The sequence below is a fragment of the Thalassophryne amazonica genome, chromosome 10 (assembly GCF_902500255.1).
Source record: "Thalassophryne amazonica chromosome 10, fThaAma1.1, whole genome shotgun sequence".
NCBI lineage: Eukaryota > Metazoa > Chordata > Actinopteri > Batrachoidiformes > Batrachoididae > Thalassophryne > Thalassophryne amazonica.
In genome coordinates this window covers 76171252-76195701 of record NC_047112.1, presented here as the reverse complement: position 1 = coordinate 76195701, position 24450 = coordinate 76171252, and the positions used below count along the sequence as shown (strand labels likewise).

Below are 24450 nucleotides of genomic sequence, written 5' to 3'. Positions count from 1 at the left end.
TAAATCATACACAGCCCTCATTTTTAGTCAAAGTGAAGCAGTCCAATTTATTTATTTTTTTTTTAAAAAAAGATGAAAGTTTTAGAAGTATATGCTCATGACCAACACCAAGATGAGGGTGTATCAGGTATGCGTGATAAGTACGGAAACTCTACTCCCGCCAAGAACGCAGGCTGAATGCCTTCCACATGTGCAGCCTCAGAAGACTGCTTGGCATCACCTGGCAGGACTGCATCACCAGCTCTGATGTCAAGCCAAGGCATCGATGCCCAGCATGTTTGTCAGGCTGACACAGAGACGCCTGCACTGGCTCGGACGTGTCAGGCGAATGAAGGACGGCCGTATCCCAAAGGATGTACTGTACGGTGAGCTGGCCACAGGCTCCAGAGCAAAAGGTGGCCTGCAATTCGCTTCAAAGTTGTTTGTAAACACAACCTGAGAGCAGGTGGCTTCAACCCTGCGGACCTGGAACCGGCAGGTGCAAACCGCGCTGGCTGGCGGTCCACCACCAGATCCATCATCATGGAAGCGGAAGACAGGAGAGAGGCCCGGTGGGGGGGAGAGGAGGCTCCTCCGACAGCAGAGACTCTAGCTAGCACAGACTACCATAGACACCCAACCGACAGATTACACCTGCAGCAACTGTAGCAGACGGCGTGCGGCAGGCTTAAGAGTGTCTTACAAGGAGGCAGCCACAGAAAAACAAACAACTTATATCATGATTGGTTTTGTGCAAATATAATTCAAGGAAAACAAGACCGACTATTAGTTAAATTGAAACCCCCTCCCCCCAAGGCAGGTGATCAAAACCTTGAACACTGTTTCCAACATTCCTCATAGATTTACCTTCAGATCTCTGCACCTTTTTCAACCTTCTGTTCTTTTTTATTTGCTTTCCTCTTACATATAGGACAAGTTAAAATTATTGTAGAGGCTTTCCTGATAAGCACATCATAAAATCCACCATAAGGAACATAACAAAGGGACCACAGCACATACAACTCAAAGTATGCCAAACATAACACATTTAACTGACAAAGTACCTTATCAGACTGAAACACTGTTTGATAAATCAGCTGTTGTGGTTTGTTGTGTATGTGAACCTTAATTAAAGGCATTTCAGTGTTGTGGTTTCAGCAGGGAAAGAGATTCTGCTTCCACATAAAATAAAAATTAAAAGTGTACAAAGTATTTAAATGTATGATACACAGCAGTACATGCACAGGCATAACTGCAACACTCATATTTAAAAAAAAATAATAATGTGAAAGGAGCTGCATAGAGAAAGAAAAATAAAGTCCTTAATGTGTGCACATGTTTGTACAGCAAGGAAATGTGTAAACACAGCATAGGGTAAGTATGTTAATGTGTGTGCTTGCAGAGTGCTATTTACTGTTTGAGGTTAGCCAGAGTGGTTAGTGAATGAGGTCTAGATTTTTTTTTCCAGTAAGTCTTTTAAGTCAGTGTTTTCACTCTGACACTCTGCACCAAAGTTCACATACTTCAGACCCAGAGATGACCAAGTTTAAGCTTGGGCAGGCGTGCATGTGTGTTTGGGATAGACAGGGCTTGAATGACAATTTAAGGATATCAGAGTCTCAAATTTTAATAAGTGATAACCAAACTACAGATGTGTATCCTGCTGAAAGACTTCAATAAGTAGAATACAATTCCTTTATTGTCACCACACAAAATATCTAAAATAAAATAAATAAATAAATAAATAAATAAGCCAGCTCTAACATGCTCAGAGAGCACAGCAACACAATGGCCATATTTCAAAGTATCAGGGATGTCGGGGAAAATGTCACATGGACTTTTGAACGGTTAAGGTCATCGAAAATATCTCAAGGTGTTCCAATTAAACTGGCCATTTCCAACTTGGGGGGGGGGGGGGGGGGGGGAGTGTATACTTCAGTCAGGTACATAAATATTAGAACAGACAGCTTTTGAAATTTTGTCTCTGTACAACACCACAATGTAGTTGAAATGGGTCAAAATGTGTCTGAACCTTTGAGTTTCAGCTTCAATTCAAAGCGTTCAACAAAATATTGCATTAAATATTCAGGAATGACAGCAATTTTAATAAGTCTCTCCATTTTCCGAGGTTAAATGTAAAGAAGAACATAATTATGAAAAAAACTGTTAATCCTAAAAAAAGGCCCCAAAGCTTCTTGGTACCAGTGCCCATCTATGGATTCCGAAGCTGAAGTAGGGGTCTATACTGGTTCATGGTATTATCAAAGCAGCAGTTCAGTAAATGCACCGGTGTTGCTGACCGAACGGTCCTCCTAAAAATCAAGTCCCCCCGATGATGTGATTCACAGATTATCACCTTGTTTCTTCTTCAAACTGCACTCCAGTCATCATTGATCTCCGCGACAGATATCTGAAGCTTTCAATCATTTCCACATAAATTCAGCATTATTTCATCATAAAAGGTGGCGGAAACGATCAACTGATGTGTTCACTGGGTGTTTGTCATTTCAAGGCGTCACGGAATTTCGCTCAGTTTCTGCTTAAAACAGCCTCGTTTCTGCTTAAAACTGACTTTAGAATGATTTAAGAGGTTTTACCTTTATCATCTGATGGTTAATAATCCTATTAATCCATTTGACTGCTTTGGGTGAAGAGACTCCGTCTCAGATGTGCTGCTGTGGTCCGAAGTGATGCATGCACAGATGCAAAAGGCAGACCGATTTTTAGGGGCGGACCGTTTGGTCTGCAACACCGGTATTTATGTCCCCTTATTTTCAATATATCAGAGCTGGAAGTGGCAAGCAGCTAGTCCACACTTTTGTGCAGCAGCTCCGATCGCTTTAAAACAGGTGGCATCGTGTCATTGTCCCACAGCGCGGTGGTGACACAACAAACAAGACCAGCACATGTGCTGAGTTTTAGAAACTTTTCTTTCAAGCTCTGGCTGTGCTTGCACTGAGTCAACAGGAAACCTAAAGTTTTGCTTTTTTTCGCACAAAACAGAAACACAGATAAATGCTTCTTACCTGTCAATCAGATAGCGCTTTCAACATAAATACATGAGTTCTCCAATCTTTCTGTTCAGAGACTGTGTTGGGGAGGCCAGGGGCACAACCAGACGGAAAAAGGATCGGAATGCCTCCTCCACCCCCAACACCCTTAGAGTGAAAGTCCACTTTTCAAGGCTTTTTTTTTTTTGGTGCATATACTACTACTGTCTACAATAATAATACTTTTAAGAGTTAAAATTTTTGTTTTTCAGTATTACTACAATTCTCCACAAAGTGGAATTGATGAGCCATATACAAACATTTACTTAATTACACTTTTTTGCATAACTAAGATGGGATGTGAAGACACACACACACACACACACACACACACACACACACACACACACACACACACACACACACACACACACACACACACACACATATATATTAAGCAATGGTGCGCAATGTCTAAGCTTGGGCATGACTGGGTCTGCTTAGGGTTCAAGCTTTAAAGGACATGTCGCATGTTTTTTAACATCCCAGTTAGCAACACAACATCAAAGTACTCATGATTGTAAGTCTCCCTGTGCACAAATTGTGGAACTTGAAAATGATCTCTGGCTGTGGATCTGAGTGAGGACAAGTGTGTTGGCGATCGCAATTCCGATCAGGGCTTCTTTTTGTTTTGGACTTATTTGGAAATCTTTACAATGGGGTGGGTGGAATGTTTGTTTTTTCACCTTTTGCTTTGTGTTCTTTTCGATGGAGTTTTCAATTAAAGTTTTTTGTTTGTTTTTTACTTTGAGAGCATCTGTGTGTGTGTGTGTGTGTGTGTGTGTGTGTGTGTGTGTGTGTGTGTGTGTGTGTGTGTGTGTGTGTGTGTGTGTGTGTGTGTGCAGCAGCAGCTGTTTTAGCCCCCAATTTAGATGGAGTTCTGGCTGAATTTGAACAACATATAATCAGTATTAAGCTTGTAGACTCTTTCAAATGTCATAAAACTGTCAGTCTCTATAAGGAACCGCTGACATGCGGCTTAAAACGGCTGTTACGCAGTTTTAATCCACGTGTCAGCTGTTTATTGATGTGGAATGTCTCCGTGACATTTGTACAGATATATATATTTAATTAGATTTTTCGCAGTTATATACAACACTTATTAGTGTTTTTAACAGGCTGTGTTTATGACTAATTGCTGCAGGTGCACAAAATCTCACAGCTGTTGCTTTTACCGTAACTTCATCAAAATGAACAGTTATCACTTAAAAACGAATTGTCATGACACAACATCACACTTGTGCAAACTTTGGAATTAGTCTGTGCCTCAGTTCTTAACGTTAGCAGATATATACATTCCATTGAAGTGCACGCTGGGACGCTTCTAGTAACTACATTACCTGTTGGAAACACACGAGTACTTTGTTTTCGGATGTCTCTGTAGCTGTTTGCTGCGAATGCCGTATACTTTGAAACCGGTCACAAAGCGATCCCGGTGGATCATCGGATGGTCACAAACAGCCTAAATCTAAATTGTTATGATTTCAGTGTGGCATGTCCTTTAAAATCTTGTTTGTTAGTTTTAAAATGAATAAAAAACGATTAAGGCTCTTCAGGTTAGCAATCTTAAACAAACATGTAGGTTGTGATGTCAATTTGGGATAGGGTAAAGGCAAAGAAAAGGTGAAAATGTGCAAATGAAAAACTAATACATCACATATTAAGCAGTATAATTAAAGCATTAAAAAGCTGGGATACACATGAAGACCACACACTACAATTTCTGAATGTATTTAAATAAAATTTATGTAATGTGCAATGATATGTATTGTATGGCGATTTGAGAAACAATATAGAGTCCTAGAATGACGCAGATGAGAGTCCATGACTCCCCTTGGACAGAAACCAGTCCCATGGAGGTTATCTACCCAGACAACTCCTGTAGACATTTACAGCTGGGGGGACTGGAACATGCAGATTATCTTGTCCAGGGACACAGACATGGAGTATGAGTGGGATTCAAATCCAAGTTGGCCATCCTGCACCTTATCTTTTATGTCATAACATAAAAGGAATAAAATTCAAATTATATTGGCGACCCCGAGTGATAACAAGGGAGCAGCCAAAGGGACTTACTTTTACATTATGAATCAAAGTGATGACGCCATGTAATTAAAAAATTATCAAAATATTCAGCCATGACTTAAAAAACAGACTTCACTAGTTCAACAAAACATTCATGCGCTGTAAGATTTAAAAAAGGCTCATCATTGCTTTACTTTTATGGACTTACTTTTATACGCAGACTGCTGCAGCACCAACTCAGATGGAGTTGCCTTGCTAATCAGTCGTTTTAAACTTTTCTTAACAAGTAAATATGCACTTGTGCACATCTGTGGTGAATGTTTTATTTTTTGAGACAAATTATTCTGAGATATAAACTGTAATCTATTTTCTCTTTGTATATTTTATAAATCATCCAAGTGGTTAATGCGCTTGGTTTCAGTGCAGAATGTTCCGGGTTCAAATCCCACCCCTGCCACATTTCTCCATGTAATGTGGAGGTGCGTCAGGAAGGGCATCCAGTGTAAAACCTGTGCCAATTCAACATGCAGATCCACCTTGGATTTGCTGTGGCAACCCCGAGTGAAAACAAGGGAGCAGCCGAAGGGACTTACTATCTATATCTATCTATTCTTCTCACGCCAATCATCATTTCTTCTGTGCTGTAGTTGAATTTTCTTGTTATTGCAATGCAATTTTTTTCAAAAAGGATAGACTTCAGGAAATGATTATCGAGATTCATCATTACATAGCTGTTTTCCGATATGTAATATTTTAGTAAATTCACAGCCATGAGAAGCATTTTACTGCAGTGCTGTTCATTCGCCCCCTATACTTCCTATATATAGCGTTTAGTCAGTGATGGTTTTTTAAATCTTTATAGTCCAAAGTGAAATGGTGAACTTGAAACAATGTAAAAATAGGCCTCAGGTTAAAAAATGTCTGTTGTTTTTTATGTGGTTGCAAGATACCCTGTGCAAGTTACACTCAAAATTAAATGACTTTGTGCAGAAAAAAGATCCTGCTTTCTGATTTTGGATAGACAGAAGAGGAAATGGGCAGGATGAGCATGCTGTGGTGAAGGTGGTGAGAAGAAATGAGAGGATGAAAAAGTGGGCTGACTGTAACATGGTCGATTAGTCATTGTGACCGTGTGGCTCACATTTTCTCTGCATGCTTCACAGGACAGGGAGTGTCCAAAACCAGAGGGAACAGCTGAGAAAGCACAACAGCATGTGCTGTAACATCACTGGTCTCTCCTGTCAAGAAACCAAACTGTGCCGCTCATGTACGATCCACCGATGAAAGAGCACATTTATATTTACCCACATTAAAAAACAAGTGGCAAGCTACACTTTTGACAGGGTATCTAAACTGAGGAATTTTAAGTCAAGTTAGTTAAGAGTTTTATATTTGTCATGTGCACAGTAAAAACAGGCAGTTATACCACACAGTGAAATTCTTACTCTGTTCATTCTCCCTAGAAAATCTGTACGTAGAAAGTTCACATCAGATGATTTAAAAAAAACATTCTAAAACACATTATTAGACTGAAGAATGCATTATATACACTATTTAAAGAATGTACAGTTTAGAGGATGTGTGGCTGCACAGTTTATGCAGTATTGGCAATTTTGTGCAATATTGTGTAGTTTAGCATTATTTCCTGCTGTGCAGGAGTTGTAAGGTGCACGTGTGCATAAATAATGAACAGAGCTATTATAATAAATACTTTGAGGATGACAGCAATAATGATGAGGAGCAGAATGAGAGTGAAATAACATTCACTCAGTCGGTGGAGAGGTCAGAGAGTTATTGAGAAGCCCAATGGCCTGTGGGTAGAAGCTGTTCCCCAGCCTAGTAGTCCTGGATTTCAGAGTGTTGTAGCTTCTGCCTGATGGTAGGAGTGTGAAGAGTGAGTGTTGGGGGTGTGTACTGTTCCTGATGAGGTTGTGCATCCTACTCGTAGGACTCTGCTTTGGTAAATGTCCTGCAGTGAGGGGAAGGCTGCCTAAGAGATGTACTGTGAGGTCTTAATCACATGCTGGAGAGCCTTCCTGTCTTGGACTGTGCAATTACTGTACCAGACTGTGATGGCAGTGGTAAGGACACTCTCAATCGTACACCTGTAGAAGTTGTCAAGAATTTTAGCTGACATACCAAATTTTCTCAGTCTTTTCAGAAAGTACAGTCTCTGTTGGGATATCTTGATAATCTCTTGGGTGTTGTAAGACCAGGTGAGATCATCACTGATGCGAGTGCCGAGGAATTTAAAGGTTTTCTACCTCTCCACCTCTGTCTCATCAATGTATAGTGGTGTGTGCAGCTCCTCAATCCTCTTTGGATCAATAACCATCTCTTTGGTCTTGTCTGCATTGAGATAAAGATTACTGTTGCAACACCAAACTACCAGATCTGCCACTTCTCTTCTGTATGTTGTCTCATCGCCACCGGTGATCAGGCCGATGACTGTAGTGTCATTGGCAAATTTAATGATGCTGGTGTTGTTCTGGGAGGCTACACAGTCATAAGTGAAGAGCATCTAGAGCAGAGGGCTCAGCACACAGCCCTGGGAAGTCCCTGTGCTCATAGTGCTTATGCTAGACGGTTATGAACTTTAACTGACTGGAGTCTGGTTGTTTTAGCACCCAGTTACAGAGGGAGGGTGTCAGTCCGAGTGTGAGGAGCTTATCTGTGAGTTTGCGGGGGATAAACGTGTTGAATGTTGAGCTGTAGTCGAACAGCATTCGGACATATGTGTCCCTGTCCTCTAAGTGCGTGAGGGCCGTGTGGATAGTGGAGTTAACTGCATTATCAGTGGATTGGTTCTGGCGATATGCAAACATTAGGGGGTCTATGGTGTCTGGCATGGTCTTTTTAATGTGAGTCATGACTATCCTTTTAAATCACTTCATTATGAATGGAGTGAGTGCTACGGGATGATAGTCATTTAAGCAGGTGACAGTGCTTCTCTTGGGGACGGGCACTATGGTGGTGGACTTAAAACAGGTGGGTACAGAGGTTTGTGCAAGGGACAGACTGAATATCTCAGAAAACACATCAGCTAGCTTTGATGAGCAAACCCTGAGTGCACAGCCGGGGATGTTGTCTGGGTCAGCTGCTTTCCGTGGATTTGTTTTGCTCAGAACCCTGCACACGTCTGACAATGTCACCATGAGCGATGAGTCCTGCATGGTCTTCTTGCCCAACATCATTCCCTGCTGATCAATATCATGGCCATCAAAGTCAAATCAAATCAAATCAATTTCATTTCTATAGCGCCAAATCACAACAAACAGTTGCCCCAAGGCGCTTCATATTGCAAGGCAAAGCCATACAATAATTACAGAAAAACCCCAACTGTCAAAACGACCCCCTGTGAGCAAGCACTTGGCGACAGTGGGAAGGAGAAACTCCCTTTTAACAGGAAGAAACCTCCAGCAGAACTAGGCTCAGGGAGGGGCAGTCTTCTGCTGGGACTGGTTGGGGCTCAGGGAGAGAACCAGGAAAAAGACATGCTGTAGAGGGGAGCAGAGACCAATCACTAATGATTAAATGCAGAGTGGTGCATACAGAGTCTATAGCAGCATAACTAAGGGATGGTTCAGGGTCACCTGATCCAGCCCTAACTATAAGCTTTAGCAAAAAGGAAAGTTTTAAGCCTAATCTTAAAAGTAGAGAGGGTGTCTGTCTCCCTGATCCGAATTGGGAGCTGGTTCCAGAGGAGAGGAGCCTGAAAGCTGAAGGCTCTGCCTCCCATTCTACTCTTACAAACCCTAGGAACTACAAGTACGCCTGCAGTCTGAGAGCGAAGCGCTCTATTGGGGTGATATGGTACTATGAGGTCCCTAAGATAAGATGGGACCTGATTATTCAAACCTTATAAGTAAGAAGAAGAATTTTAAATTCTATTCTAGAATTAACAGGAAGCCAATGAGAGAGGCCAATATGGTGAGATATGCTCTCTCCTTCTAGTCCCTGTCAGTACTCTAGCTGCAGCATTTGAATTAACTGAAGGCTTTTCAGGGAACTTTTAGGACAACCTTATAATAATGATTACAATAGTCCAGCCTAGAGGAAATAAATGCATGAATTAGTTTTTTCAGCATACTCTGAGACAAGACCTTTCTAATTTTAGAGATATTGCGCAAATGCAAAAAGGCAGTCCTACATATTTGTTTAATATGCGCATTGAATGACATATCCTGATCAAAAATGACTCCAAGATTTCTCACAGTATTACTAGAGGTCAGGGTAATGCCATCCAGAGTAAAGATCTGGTTAGACACCATGTTTCTAAGATTTGTGGGGCCAAGTACAATAACTTCAGTTTTATCTGAGTTTAAAAGCAGGAAATTAGAGGTCATCCATGTCTTTATGTCTGTAAGACAATCCTGCAGTTTAGCTAATTGGTGTGTGTCCTCTGGCTTCATGATAGATAAAGCTGAGTATCATCTGCGTAACAATGAAAATTTAAGCAATGCTGTCTAATAATACTGCCTAAGGGAAGCATGTATAAAGTGAATAAAATTGGTCCTAGCACAGAACCTTGTGCAACTCCATAATTAACCTGTGAAGACGATTCCCCATTTACATGAACAAATTGTAATCTATTAGATAAATATGATTCAAACCACCGCAGCACAGTGCCTATAATACCTATGGCATGCTCTAATCTCTGTAATAAAATTTTATGGTCAACAGTATCAAAAGCAGCACTGAGGTCTAACAGAACAAGCACAGAGATGAGTCCACTGTCTGAGGCCATAAGAAGATCATTTGTAACCTTCACTAATGCTGTTTCTGTACTATGATGAATTCTAAACCCTGGCTGAAACTCTTCAAATAGACCATTCCTCTGCAGATGATCAGTTAGCTGTTTTACAACTACCCTTTCAAGAATTTTTGACAGAAAAGGAAGGTTGGAGATTGGCCTATAATTAGCTAAGATAGCTGGGTCAAGTGATGGCTTTTTAAGTAATGGTTTAATTACTGCCACCTTAAAAGCCTGTGGTACATAGCCAACTAATAAAGACAGATTGATCATATTTAAGATCGAAGCATTAATTAATGGTAGGGCTTCCTTGAGCAGCCTGGTAGGAATGGGGTCTAATAGACATGTTGATGGTTTGGAGGAAGTAACTAATGAAAATAACTCAGACAGAACAATCGGAGAGAAAGAGTCTAACCAAATACCGGCATCACTGAAAGCAGCCAAAGAGAACGATATGTCTTTGGGATGGTTATGAGTCATTTTTTCTCTAATAGTTAAAATTTTATTAGCAAAGAAAGTCATGAAGTCATTACTAGTTAAAGTTAAAGGAATACTCGGCTCAATAGAGCTATGACTCTTTGTCAGCCTGGCTACAGTGCTGAAAAGAAACCTGGGGCTGTTCTTATTTTCTTCAATTAGTGATGAGTAGTAAGATGTCCTAGCTTTACGGAGGGCTTTTTTATAGAGCAACAGACTCTTTTTCCAGGCTAAGTGAAGATCTTCTAAATTAGTGAGACACCATTTCCTCTCCAACCTACGGGTTATCTGCTTTAAGCTGCGAGTTTGTGAGTTATACCACGGAGTCAGGCACTTCTGATTTAAGGCTCTCTTTTTCAGAGGAGCTACAGCATCCAAAGTTGTCCTCAATGAGGATAGAAAACTACTGACGAGATAATCTATCTCACTCACAGAGTTTAGGTAGCTACTCTGCCCTGTGTTGGTATATGGCATTGGAGAACATAAAGAAGGAATCATATCCTTAAACCTAGTTACAGCGCTTTCTGAAAGACTTCTACTGTAATGAAACTTATTCCCCACTACTGGGTAGTCCATCAGAGTAAATGTAAATGTTATTAAGAAATGATCAGACAGAAGGGGGTTTTCAGGGAATACTGTTAAGTCTTCAATTTCCATACCATAAGTCAGAACAAGATCTAAGGTATGATTAAAGTGGTGGGTGGACTCATTTACATTTTGAGCAAGCAAGTGAGCATAGAACTCGTTCAGCTCATCTGGCAGTGCGGCTTGGCTGGATGTGACTGCGCTGCTCACCTGCCGGAAGTCTGTAATGTGTTGGAGTCCTTCCCGCATGTGTCGAGGGTCAGAGGTAGAGTAGTAACCCTCCAACTTCAGTCTATATTGTCTCTCGGCTTCTCTGATGGCTCTGTTCAGGTCATATCTGGCTTTTTTATAGTCCTCAGCAGTGCCTTAGACAAATGCAGCCGAGAGCACACGCAGATTGGCCTGAAGTCAGTGAGTTTTTAGACAGCTTTGCACAATGCAGACTACATAAAACTTCACAATCACCTGTAAACACACACGCGCGCACACACACACACACACTTCAATACAAGCATCAAGCACATGGAAAAATATGGAGCAATGTGTATATGAAAACCTGTTTTCAGATGCACATGAAAAAGTTTTCATATGCAGCCTTTTAGAAATCCCCACAGTTTATTATCTTTTATTGTCTTTTTTTTGGTTGAGCCTTTACTGTTCATTCACATGCCTGGAAACAAAACATGAAGTGAACCGTGTGTTCTGTCCAGTTGCACTTCCTTTAAAACTAACACCATCAACTATATACAGTACAGTCACAGAATGATTTGGAATTTTTCATAAATGACCACAAAAATAATAATAATAATAATAATAATAATAATAATAATAAAAAACAAAACAAATGAATGAATGAATTAAAAAAGGATGTTTTTGACGATTTGGCAGCAGTATTAAGACTGCCTGGTACTCTGGCTCATAATCTACCTCATCTGGTCATTTTAAATATTGTAAAATCTTGCATCTTTTTTCCCTCATGTCTGCATTATGTAAATATATTTCCAAACATATATTCTGATGCAAAAAAAATCTCTCAAACAATACTGCTCATTTGGCAGAGATCTCACTAGCGTTATAACAGAGTAAAGGCCCGTTACACTGCTGTATGAAAACATTACGCTGCAATTGGGCCATTACGTTGTTTCTGAGGGTATGTAGGGGGAAAATGATCATTTCTCTACATTGATTTATTTATTCATCAACCGTCATCAAAGCCATTTAAAGATGTCAATCACCTTTCTGCTGATTAAATTGCTAACTGGGGCGCTTGTCTTGTTGCGGGCAACAAACGAGAATCGTCCTCCATTTCATACTGGACAGTTTTTATTTGTTCCTCGTTAACGTGCCTTTTTCGTGGGGCAGCGCATGCAACGGTTCTCTGGCATGGACTGGACCATTAATATCTCCTGCTTCACCGGTGTCGCAGAATGAACGGTCCGCCCCTAAAAATTGGTCCACGCTCTGATCACTTCCTCTGTCTTTTATGATGAAATAATGCTGAATTTATGTGGAAATGCTTGTTGTACAAAAGCTTCAGATATCTGTTACTGAGCTAGATGATGACTGGAGTGCAGTTTGAAGCAGAAATGAGGTGATAATCCGTAAACCACGGCTAATGATACATGAGCAGTGAAGGCAGGGCGGACTGATTTTTAGGGGGGAATGGCTGGTCGGCGACACCGGTTCATAAAGTGAAGTTACACTCTCTCATGTAAAGGAAAAATAATAATAATAATATTATTTATTATTACACACAGAGGATATTATTATTATAAAACTATAATAATAAGGATGAAAATGGTGTGTGTGTGTGTGTGTGATTAAATTATACTTTTTCAGCATCTCCCGGAAGAACAAATCTCAAAATTAGTGGATATTTAAATGATCCTATATTCAACCTTTTATTTGACCTGTCAATGATGATGTTGAAATAACAGAATACGATGTGGAAGTAGGACCTGGAATGATTTTCCTTTTAATTGTAAACCAAATTATGCATTAACTCAGAACAATTAAACTACATGAAATTTATGAAGACTTAAAAACCACAGCTAAATCTTGTAGAATATTTGGAAAATCATGGTAAAATATTAATAACATACCTTATAGTAAAAAGTCAGTTATATTCTTGTGTAACTTCATGCAGCCTAAATCCATTCAAAGCCACAATGTCTTTTTTACAATTAAAGAAAGTCTAGATTAGTGAAAAAAGTCCATCATCTTGTCTAAAATCCTGTTTGAACAGCAGAATGTTTATTTTCCAGGGAGATAAAAATTCTTACCGTGTTTCCTGAGAGGGCACACTTCACTTTTCCCGTTTCTTTTATCTTTCAGGTGTGTTGATGAAGCCAGCGACAATTCCACAGACTCTTGTCCTTATAAGACTTTTTCAAACCGTCTTTCTCGCCATCTTCTCTCTGTGCGACGTCGGTCCGTGACACAGGCATGCTGCACAATTCTTCTTTTAAAAACTTGAAAGCTCTAAAAGTCTGGGATGTCTACATGCTAAGTTTAGCTGTGGCGTCGCACAGGAGCCACATAGCATCGCCGCAGCAACCAACCAGTCTTGCTTTACGACAACTGTCGTAACAGCTACGCTTTGAGTGGCATTTTTCCTCCGCGAAACTCTGCGGATCCGAGGAAACTGATTTGTATCTGTGACACACAGATCAGTGTCCGCAGACTTATAAAACGTACACGATGTCGTAAAAAAAGAGAATGCGTTGCGATAAGCATTTTAAAAACTCAGTGATGTTCACGATTATTGTTGAGTTTGTGTGCCAAATAAATTCATTCATTCATTAAAGAGTACATCACTAACACCCCACCCCGCCTCCCCATGATGAAATCCACGGAATCCCGCAGATCCGCGGAGTTTTCACAGCCCTGAATACTGAATGAATATTGAACACGCCAAAGAGCAAGGTAGACTGTCTCACTCACTCACTCACTCAAGTGTTCTTGGAAACATTCCACAGATTTAATATGATAAAGTAACACAGACAAATTTCCTAAACAAAAAACTACCTTATATGAGCCACATGTCTCCTCCCCAGTGTTAACTGAAGAAGCATGCTGGAGTGTAGGAGAGTGCTAAATTACAGGGTCTTATTAATGACACGGACTGAAAAAAATGGAGCAGGTACTGTTGCAGTAGTCTAGACAACATTAGGCTCTAATCAGGCTGCTCCAGGAAACATTAAGCCGAGCTAAACACACGAAGGAGAAGATGAAAGCAATGGGTGGGAATCACAAGTCTTCATTCTGTTTAGTAAGTGAGACAGAAATGCTTTAACTACAAAAATATTAATGTGATTTATTCAAGTAAATACTATAACAAGGCTCAACAGTAATGCTTGCCTGAGTGGCCAGTGCAGGTCATTTTAAACATTACTCTGAAGCTCCACTGTCCATACATCCATCTTTCTTCTAAACCCCCTTATCCCAGTTTAGAGTCACGGGGGTTGACAAATGAGAAGAGGAAACTCTACAGCTAATCTCAGTTGCAACTGCTTTAAGAGAAAGAAGTAGGGAGTAAAATTATCCTTTGTTCATGCAGACACATACAGACAAATGTACCCCCGCCTACCCCATCATTGTTTTTTTTTTTTTTTTTTGGTAAAGGTTTGAGAGTAGGTTTGTATGACCTTGTGGGAAAGAAGAACAAAAATAATCAGCCATGTTGAGTGACTGGCAGCGGAGCTGAAAAGCAGTAAAGTTTGCTCTTGTCCATAAGTGCACAGCATATTTTCTGAAAGGCTCTGCAGCTGCTTTACAGCAGTTCCAGCGCTGAAGTGCAGTGTTGCACACGTTGGTCACAAAAGAACACGAACCATAAATTCTCTGGCACATGGATGGTCCATCGTGGAGCCGGCCTCATTCACTAGTCATTCTTAAATGTCTTCATTCCATTTAAAAGTGATGAAATTAGGTAAAGTATGCAGAGAAAGGAGGATATCAGCTGCACCACCACACTGATATTAATTTACAGAAATTAATCAACATTTAATTGGTAATATTGGAGATGAAAGGAAGTTGCTTCAAATAGGTAACGTAGAGCTATGTGCAAACATGTCTGTATGTACTGACGTGTTAAGCCTACCTGAGGGAAGTCTCCATTCCGAGCGAGGTTGAAGCTGGTAAAGTCCACATTAGAGAATCCTGAGTACAGGTCCATGTGCATGTCTGGAGTGGTCATGGTGCTGCTGCTGTTTAAGTGGTATTGCCTGGAGGAGAGCAAAAGGTTATAGTTAGTTTAAAAGTTATTCAACAAACTAACACGTGGTCCCCTGTACAGTATAGTGGTACCTCAAATGTGTATTATTGTGGAATGAGCAGCTTAAAAGAACATGAAACAATGCACATGTACACAAAACTAACAGAAAACTATTTTGTGAAGTCGACAAGTTTGTGCGACAACAGTCATGTCCACTTACAAACTCAGTACACCTACAGATTACTGAAGACTTTTATCATATGAACTTGGACTTGTTGGATTATGTCACTGTGATTTCAAGGCAAATGCTCATTTTTCTATATCACTATGTTCTAAAACAAGTAAGTGCCATTGTGAACACATCCGTGTCAATAACGCAAAATGCCAAGAAAATAAGCAGAATGTTGCTTTGTCAAAATTACAAGCGGCATACAACACATCCACAAGTGACAAACAGCAAAAAGTAGAAGTTTGACACATTTGGCAGAGAACTAGTGACATAAAATGATTTGGCTCGAGGAACAGAAGAGGAAAATAATAGGAGATCTTACCCATTTTCAAGATCCTTGTAGATCACCATTACCCGAAAGCAACCATTCTTTTACTACTCATTAATACCAGCCACAACTCCACCAACCTCTTGATACTTTCAGTTTCTTTTTGAGTACAAGTCCTTACGTGGTGGATGTACACAAAAAAGGAAAGAAAAACTAAACCATTACAAAGGTGTGTGTGTGTGTGTGGGGGGGGTTATAAAGTGCACCTTTGCCATATATTTGAAGCATGCAAGAGAGCAACAGCCTAAGTCTGAAGAGTCCCAGAGCTTCCAGTCTTACTGGACATGAACCAATAACCTAATAACAAATGAACCAATAACCTAAGAGGCCAACTGGAAGTACTGCCCTCACATTTCTGTTCTCTAATCATGTGCCAGTGCTTATGCTGGAAAGACCTGACTTCAGCAAGGCCAATCACAGGATTTGGCTCTGCAACCTGTATCCTGGGCCAAAGGTCAGGGAGATGGGCTGACTCATATTCTGAGTCAGAATATTCTGAGTCATATTGGAAACTGGTGGGATACTATGCATGAGTACTAAAACAGCGTAGTGCACAAAAATTAGCATTTTAGTTTTCAATTATTATTGACCTTTTTTTTTTCTTTTTCTTTTTTAAATAAAAAAAACATTTTGTAGTTGGCCATATGAAAAAATTTAACCCTTCTGGTGAGCTCTTTTCTAGTTCCTTTTCTAAATATGATTTCCCGAAGCATAACTCTAAATTTCTTGATGGATTTGGGAGGTCCTGTGACTTATATACTGCTGCAACTTACATACTGGAAAAAAATGCACAATTGTTATTAACAATAATAATTCTAAGCACTTTCCCAGGAATCAAAATACTAAAGAAAATAATAAATAAAAAAATAATAAAACAATAAATACCAATTAATAAAAAGTACATTACAACAATGCACAAAAATCCAAATTAAAGAGCTGATAATACAGGAAAAGGTGTGACATACTCCAGTGTGATTATACTCTGTATCGACTTATAGTCCAGAAAATACAGTATTTTAACTTTTAGACCAGCATTCACAGAAATTCAGCATTCTTTCAAAAAATTCTTCGTCAACTAACTGAAAATAATAATTACTGCAACCAAAAAAGCAAGTCTAAATTACAGTGTTATAAAGTGCACCTTTGCCATATATTTGAAGCATGCAAGAGAGCAACAGCCCAAGTCTGAAGAGTCCCAGAGCTTCCAGTCTTATTGGACATGAACCAGTAACCTAAGAGGACAACTGGAAGTTTTTGGTACTAGGTCTTGTCAGAGGAGCCTTGTGCAGGGGCAGAGAAATCCACTGGTCTGAGGACACGGACCAGTACCTTTTGACCTACGTGTAGTTGATATTTTCCCTTGGTAGACCAATGTCTAGTTAAAAATCTTGTCGGTCTAGTGTTTGACAAGACCAATGTTTTTTTTTTTCAAACTTGCACCTTAAGTAACTGAGCCGCTGTTCGCAGATTACAATGACCCACGCTGTGCCACTCAGTCACACCACTGCCTTCATGAGTGAAGCTATTTAAATATTAGGCCCCATAAAAAAACATTACTTTATCATCCTTGACATCAGAAAAAAGTGGTGAGGGAGGACAGATTTTTTTTCTCTTAGAAACTGGTATATACAACGTCATTTCAAACTTGGAAAAATGACACATACAGCACCTGCATACCAAGTGAGGAACTGAAAATATCAGATATTTTTAAAATAAATCTTGTTTCCATGTTGCATACAGTCAGTCAGACAGTCATGGAGTGACTTGGGCCAAATTTGTTGTGATTTGGCGCTTTATACATAACATACTTATACATGAATTGAAATGTAATTGAATATTGAAGTGTATGTCTGTGTTGATATGTAGTGTGTTGTGAATTTGTGTATATGTTGTTATGACTGTTATAATTGTTGGACTCATACTAGCATGGGTGGGCGTTGATAAGCTTTGCTTCTGCCCACACCCTTTCGGACTCACAGGCTTGTTTATATAACATTCATATTATTGGTATGTTTCTGTTCTTTCAGATTTGTGTGTGTGCCGAATAAATCCATCCATTCATTCATTCAGTATACTGCACGCTAGTAGCCTTATAAACATACATACTGTGTGTGAGTGTGTGATTGTCATTGCAACAAGCCACAAGTTCCGGGCCCGGCTCAGTAAACTTCGACCATCTTGGGCCAAAATATATTTGCCACCTAGAGGACGTGCCAGTTCTTGCACCAACAGTCATACAATTTTGATCATACTAGTTTGAGAAGCAATAGATATTTTGCCCAATTGTTGCCCCAAAAGTCAGAGATATTATAGAGCTTACAAAGCAAGGATAGACAAGTGGATTAAGTAACTAGAGTAACGACTATGTTTTGGCTGCATAAGACAAGCACAAGGCCAGAATTACAGAAAAGTGCAGTATAAGGTGCAAAGTACATTCACATGAAAGCAGAGGATCATGTAAGCCACTGTTTACTTTACTTTATTTATTTATTTGAATTAGGACAGTGCATATTAATCAATGCGTCAGCAAAAGCTTCAACATAAATATGCCAGAGTTAACACACAAGCTAAATTTCATCCGTTGCCCTAAGGCAGGTACAAACATTTAACAATAAATCTGACAACACAGACATTTGACATTATACCAGACACACACAACTTGACAACAAACTATTTACAATAAAAGGATCAGTCTGAAAATTAAGAGACAAAAAAAAAAAAAAAAAAAAAAAAAAAAAAAGCAAGCATAATTATACAACATAACATGTTTAGCCGCATGTTCTCCTTGAATTGCTGGCTGTCTGAGTGGGTGTCCAAAAAATGAGGTGGGCTTCATAGATAATTGGCAAAGCTTCTGGGGAAAACCTGGTCTTGTTAGGAGAGACGGCATCCATCCCACTTTGGATGGAGCAGCTCTCATTTCTAGAAATCTGGTCAATTTTCTTAAATCCTCCAAACCGTGACTATCCAGGGTTGGGACCAGGAAGCAGAGTTGTAGTCTTACACACCTCTCTGCAGCTTCTCTCCCTCTGCCATCCCCTCATTACCCCATCCCCGTAGAGACGGTGCCTGCTCCCAGACCACCAACAACCAGTAAAAATCTATTTAAGCATAAAAATTCAAAAAGAAAAAAATAATATAGCACCTTCAACTGCACCACAGACTAAAACACTTAAATGTGGTATATTAAACATTAGATCTCTCTCTTCTAAGTCCCTGTTAGTAAATGATATAATAATGGATCAACATATTGATTTATTCTGCCTTACAGAAACCTGGTTACAGCAGGATGAATATGTTAGTTTAAATGAGTCAACACCCCCGAGTCACACTAACTGCCAGAATGCTAGTAGCACGGGCCGAGGCCGAGGATTAGCAGCAATCTTCCACTCCAGCTTATTAATTAATCAAAAACCCAGACAGCTTTAATTCATTTGAAAGCTTGTCTCTTAGTCTTGTCCATCCAAATTGGAAGTCCCAAAAACCAGTTTTATTTGTTGTTATCTATCGTCCTCCTGGTCGTTACTGTGAGTTTCTCTGTGAATTTTCGGACCTTTTGTCTGACTTAGTGCTTAGCTCAGATAAGATAATTATAGTGGGCGATTTTAACATCCACACAGATGCTGAGAATGACAGCCTCAACACTGCATTTAATCTACTGTTAGACTCGATTGGCTTTGCTCAAAATGTAAATGAGTCCACCCACCACTTTAATCATACCTTAGATCTTGTTCTGACTTATGGTATGGAAATTGAAGACTTAACAGTATTCCCTGAAAACCCCTTTCTGTCTGATCATTTCTTAATAACATTTACATTTACTCTGATGGACTACCCAGTAGTGGGGAATAAGTTTCATTACAGTAGAAGTCTTTCAGAAAGCGCTGTAACTAGGTTTAAGGATATGATTCCTTCTTTATGTTCTCCAATGCCATATACCAACACAGGGCAGAGTAGCTACCTAAACTCTGTGAGTGAGATAGATTATCTCGTCAATAGTTTTATATCCTCACTGAGGACAACTTTGGATGCTGTAGCTCCTCTGAAAAAGAGAGCCTTAAATCAAAAGTGCCTGACTCCGTGGTATAACTCACAAACTCGCAGCTTAAAGCAGATAACCCGTAAGTTGGAGAGGAAATGGCGTCTCACTAATTTAGAAGATCTTCACTTGGAAAAAGAGTCTGTTGCTCTATAAAAAAGCCCTCCGTAAAGCTAGGACATCTTACTACTCATCACTAATTGAAGAAAATAAGAACAACCCCAGGTTTCTTTTCAGCACTGTAGCCAGGCTGACAAAGAGTCATAGCTCTATTGAGCCGAGTATTCCTTTAACTAGTAATGACTTCATGACTTTCTTTGCTAATAAAATTTTAACTATTAGAGAAAAAATGACTCATAACCATCCCAAAGACATATCGTTCTCTTTGGCTGCTTTCAGTGATGCCGGTATTTGGTTAGACTCTTTCTCTCCGATTGTTCTGTCTGAGTTATTTTCATTAGTTACTTCCTCCAAACCATCAACATGTCTATTAGACCCCATTCCTACCAGGCTGCTCAAGGAAGCCCTACCATTAATTAATGCTTCGATCTTAAATATGATCAATCTGTCTTTATTAGTTGGCTATGTACCACAGGCTTTTAAGGTGGCAGTAATTAAACCATTACTTAAAAAGCCATCACTTGACCCAGCTATCTTAGCTAATTATAGGCCAATCTCCAACCTTCCTTTTCTGTCAAAAATTCTTGAAAGGGTAGTTGTAAAACAGCTAACTGATCATCTGCAGAGGAATGGTCTATTTGAAGAGTTTCAGTCAGAGTTTAGAATTCATCATAGTACAGAAACAGCATTAGTGAAGGTTACAAATGATCTTCTTATGGCCTCAGACAGTGGACTCATCTCTGTGCTTGTTCTGTTAGACCTCAGTGCTGCTTTTGATACTGTTGACCATAAAATTTTATTACAGAGATTAGAGCATGCCATAGGTATTAAAGGCACTGCGCTGCGGTGGTTTGAATCATATTTATCTAATAGATTACAATTTGTTCTTGTAAATGGGGAATCGTCTTCACAGGTTAATTATGGAGTTGCACAAGGTTCTGTGCTAGGACCAATTTTATTCACTTTATACATGCTTCCCTTAGGCAGTATTATTAGACAGCATTGCTTAAATTTTCATTGTTACGCAGATGATACTCAGCTTTATCTATCCATGAAGCCAGAGAACACACACCAATTAGCTAAACTGCAGGATTGTCTTACAGACATAAAGACATGGATGACCTCTAATTTCCTGCTTTTAAACTCAGATAAAACTGAAGTTATTGTACTTGGCCCCACAAATCTTAGAAACATGGTGTCTAACCAGATCCCTACTCTGGATGGCATTACCCTGACCTCTAGTAATACTGTGAGAAATCTTGGAGTCATTTTTGATCAGGATATGTCATTCAATGTGCATATTAAACAAATATGTAGGACTGCTTTTTTGCATTTGCGCAATATCTCTAAAATTAGAAAGGTCTTGTTCAGAGTGATGCTGAAAAACTAATTCATGCATTTATTTCCTCTAGGCTGGACTATTGTAATTCATTATTATTAGGTTGTCCTAAAAGTTCCCTGAAAAGCCTTCAGTTAATTCAAAATGCTGCAGCTAGAGTACTGACAGGGACTAGAAGGAGAGAGCATATCTCACCCATATTGGCCTCTCTTCATTGGCTTCCTGTTAATTCTAGAATAGAATTTAAAATTCTTCTTCTTACTTATAAGGTTTTGAATAATCAGGTCCCATCTTATCTTAGGGACCTCATAGTACCATATCACCCCAATAGAGCGCTTCGCTCTCAGACTGCAGGCTTACTTGTAGTTCCTAGGGTTTGTAAGAGTAGAATGGGAGGCAGAGCCTTCAGCTTTCAGGCTCCTCTCCTGTGGAACCAGCTCCCAATTCGGATCAGGGAGACAGACACCCTCTCTACTTTTAAGATTAGGCTTAAAACTTTCCTTTTTGCTTATAGTTAGGGCTGGATCAGGTGACCCTGAACCATCACTTAGTTATGCTGCTATAGACTTAGACTGCTGGGGGGTTCCCATGATGCACTGAGTGTTTCTTTCTCTTTTTGCTCTGTATGCACCACTCTGCATTTAATCATTAGTGATTGATCTCTGCTCCCCTCCACAGCATGTCTTTTTCCTGGTTCTCTCCCTCAGCCCCAACCAGTCCCAGCAGAAGACTGCCCCTCCCTGAGCCTGGTTCTGCTGGAGGTTTCTTCCTGTTAAAAGGGAGTGTTTCCTTCCCACTGTCACCAAGTGCTTGCTCACAGGGGGTCGTTTTGACAGTTGGGGTTTTTCTGTAATTATTGTATGGCTTTGCCTTGCAATATGAAGCGCCTTGGGGCAACTGTTTGTTGTGATTTGGCGCTATATAAATGAAATTGATTTGATTTGATTATCTATGGCTACATGACTGGTTAGTTTTCAACCAATTTTTAACAGCTTGTTTATTTTCATACATTCAAGACAAAATGAAAAAGTTCTATAGATTTACAAATGCAATATTGAATGAATACATGCACATGATGTGATGATTACTGCTATGCTCTAAGCTTCCAAATACCTGAAGCCACTACCTTGGACCAGGAGGACCAGTAACAAAACTGGTGCTACTGGTCCTGACCAGTAGGCTCAAAACTTTACCACATGTGAGTCAAGGACAGAAATGCAGCGGAAGATACAGCAGCAGTTTTGAAAGAAAACAAAGCTTAAAAAAATAAACAATGATGTTGATTATTAAATTAGTTGCCGACTATTTTGATGGTTGATGTAATCGTGACTAGTTGAACAAACGTGGCAGCCCCACATAAGACATACCCAAAAATAAAAGGGGAACAGTGCATCATGAAAATAGTAAAACTGTAGAACCTTACAACCCAGCGCATGAATGCGTTCATGCACTGGCTATTACAACAAACAAAAATGACCTACTTTTTCAGATGTTTACTAATTAATTTTAGCAAACTAGTGATTATGCTGCATTCTACTGGTGGAATGCAGAGAGAACTGTGCACAAAGTTGCCTGTGTGCTTCCATTTTTATTTTTTAAACTGCTAGCGGGTGAACATGATCAGTTGTGTCACAGAGTTTATGTGTTATGAATGTGCATAGCCGCAAGTCACTGATGTAAATTTAATTTTGCACTTACGGCCATTAATGTGCAAAATCCTCATTTACATACTGCTGTCTACATTATGTTACTTCAGCTATTCTCTTAGTAAATTACTGAAAAAACTGTGGTCAACCCAATGTGCAAAAGTTTGGATTGCCCACATAATTTAGCACTCTATATCTGTCAATCAGGCCCTTAATGTTAAATTAAGAAACAAAGCTTACCTTCAGTTTCAGTTTTGTTTTCGATTGTATTAATCCTGCAGTACTGCAGACATGTCAGGGCGTCTGTTAAAGAAATGTAATTTTAAATTAAATTCCCACCCCGAATAGACAACATGATCACTAAAGTAAGAACAGTTTGGAAGTGGGAACGATAAGAATGGATAAACCCATTCAGATAAGTAGTCATCTTGAAAGTGATATTACAGAGGTTTTGATTTATACAGAGCCTACAGTATGTGGGAGAGAAGAAATGAGCAGGATCCATCTCCCATGCAGCAGTCAGGTCATAAAATGTAGTAGTTTAAAAAGCACTAGATCAGGGTTATTTGTAATGAAACAGGCTATATAAATAAAATATTGCCTTGCTAAGCAAGGTACTTGCTATAGGAAATGAACAAGCTTTAACAGAATGATATACACTGGTGGTCCAGTACTGGACAAAAGTGAAGTGCAGTATTCATTTAGCTGTATTATTTTTTTGTCAAACTGTGAATAGGTAAGAGTAAAAGGAGCAATATTCTTGCATGCTTACTGTAAAAGCCTGAGTAGAACAGGTGGCTGTGCAGCACAGGGATTGGACTATGAATGTATAGGCCAGGGTGCAGTTCTGATTTGAGAACAGGTATTGCATCCTTTGATGAATTCCCAGGAAATTGTCACTTTCTCATCCAGTTTTCATTACACCAGTGAGGGGACTGAAACATGAACATTTCCATGTCACTGGAATATGTCTTAGAGTTCAATTACAACAATCCTGTTGTGTGGGCCGCCGAAGAGGAGGTACTGCTGGCTCACCACCACCGGATGGCGCCCTGCTTGGAGTGCGGGCTTCAAGCACAAGAGGGCGCCAGAACCACTGGGAGTGACAGCCGTCAATCATCCTCAACACCAGCTGTCACTCATCATCTCATCATCACCATCACCATAAAGGCCGGGTGGCGACTCCACCTCCTCGCCGAGAAATCTCCTACAATACAAGGTAATCTCTCTGCTGACTTATATGTCAAAAATAATCTGATCTGTTTTGCAGCTGTTTTTTTCCTGGTGGTATTTCCTTGACTGGATTTTCGGAGCTGCACGTGTGTATGATTGGAGGTGGAGGCTCTCCCTCCACAAGAATCAATAATCAAGGTTGCTGGGTGTGAGGATTCACACTCACTACCTTCTGTTTTTTCTGCCAGCAGTACCAGGGCCGACAACGGAGGACAGAGACCACCTGGGGACTCGGGGCTTGGCGGCTTCGGTGTTCTTCAGGCCGTTGGTGGTGGAAGCGGTGTGGGTCCCGGCTCTTCGTTCATCTGAGGTCTCCTATCTTCGAGCCTGCCCGCAATCCTCTTGTGTGTGATTGGCAGAACCTTTGTTTGTTTTACGTTGTGTACTTGTGCAACATTAAATTGTTACTCCTTTCCTTATCCATTGTCCGT

General features: G+C 39.9%; 1 protein-coding gene across 1 annotated transcript in view; it reads right to left on the bottom strand.

Moving 5' to 3' along the window:
- si:ch73-63e15.2 (protein strawberry notch homolog 2) overlaps positions 1-24450 on the bottom strand; it is a 175138-nt gene that overhangs the window by 88345 nt on the left and 62343 nt on the right. Inside the window, exon 4 of the mRNA XM_034180297.1 lies at positions 14972-15095. Within this exon, the coding sequence (XP_034036188.1) occupies positions 14972-15095 (124 nt within the window). The remainder of the gene's footprint in view (positions 1-14971; positions 15096-24450) is intronic.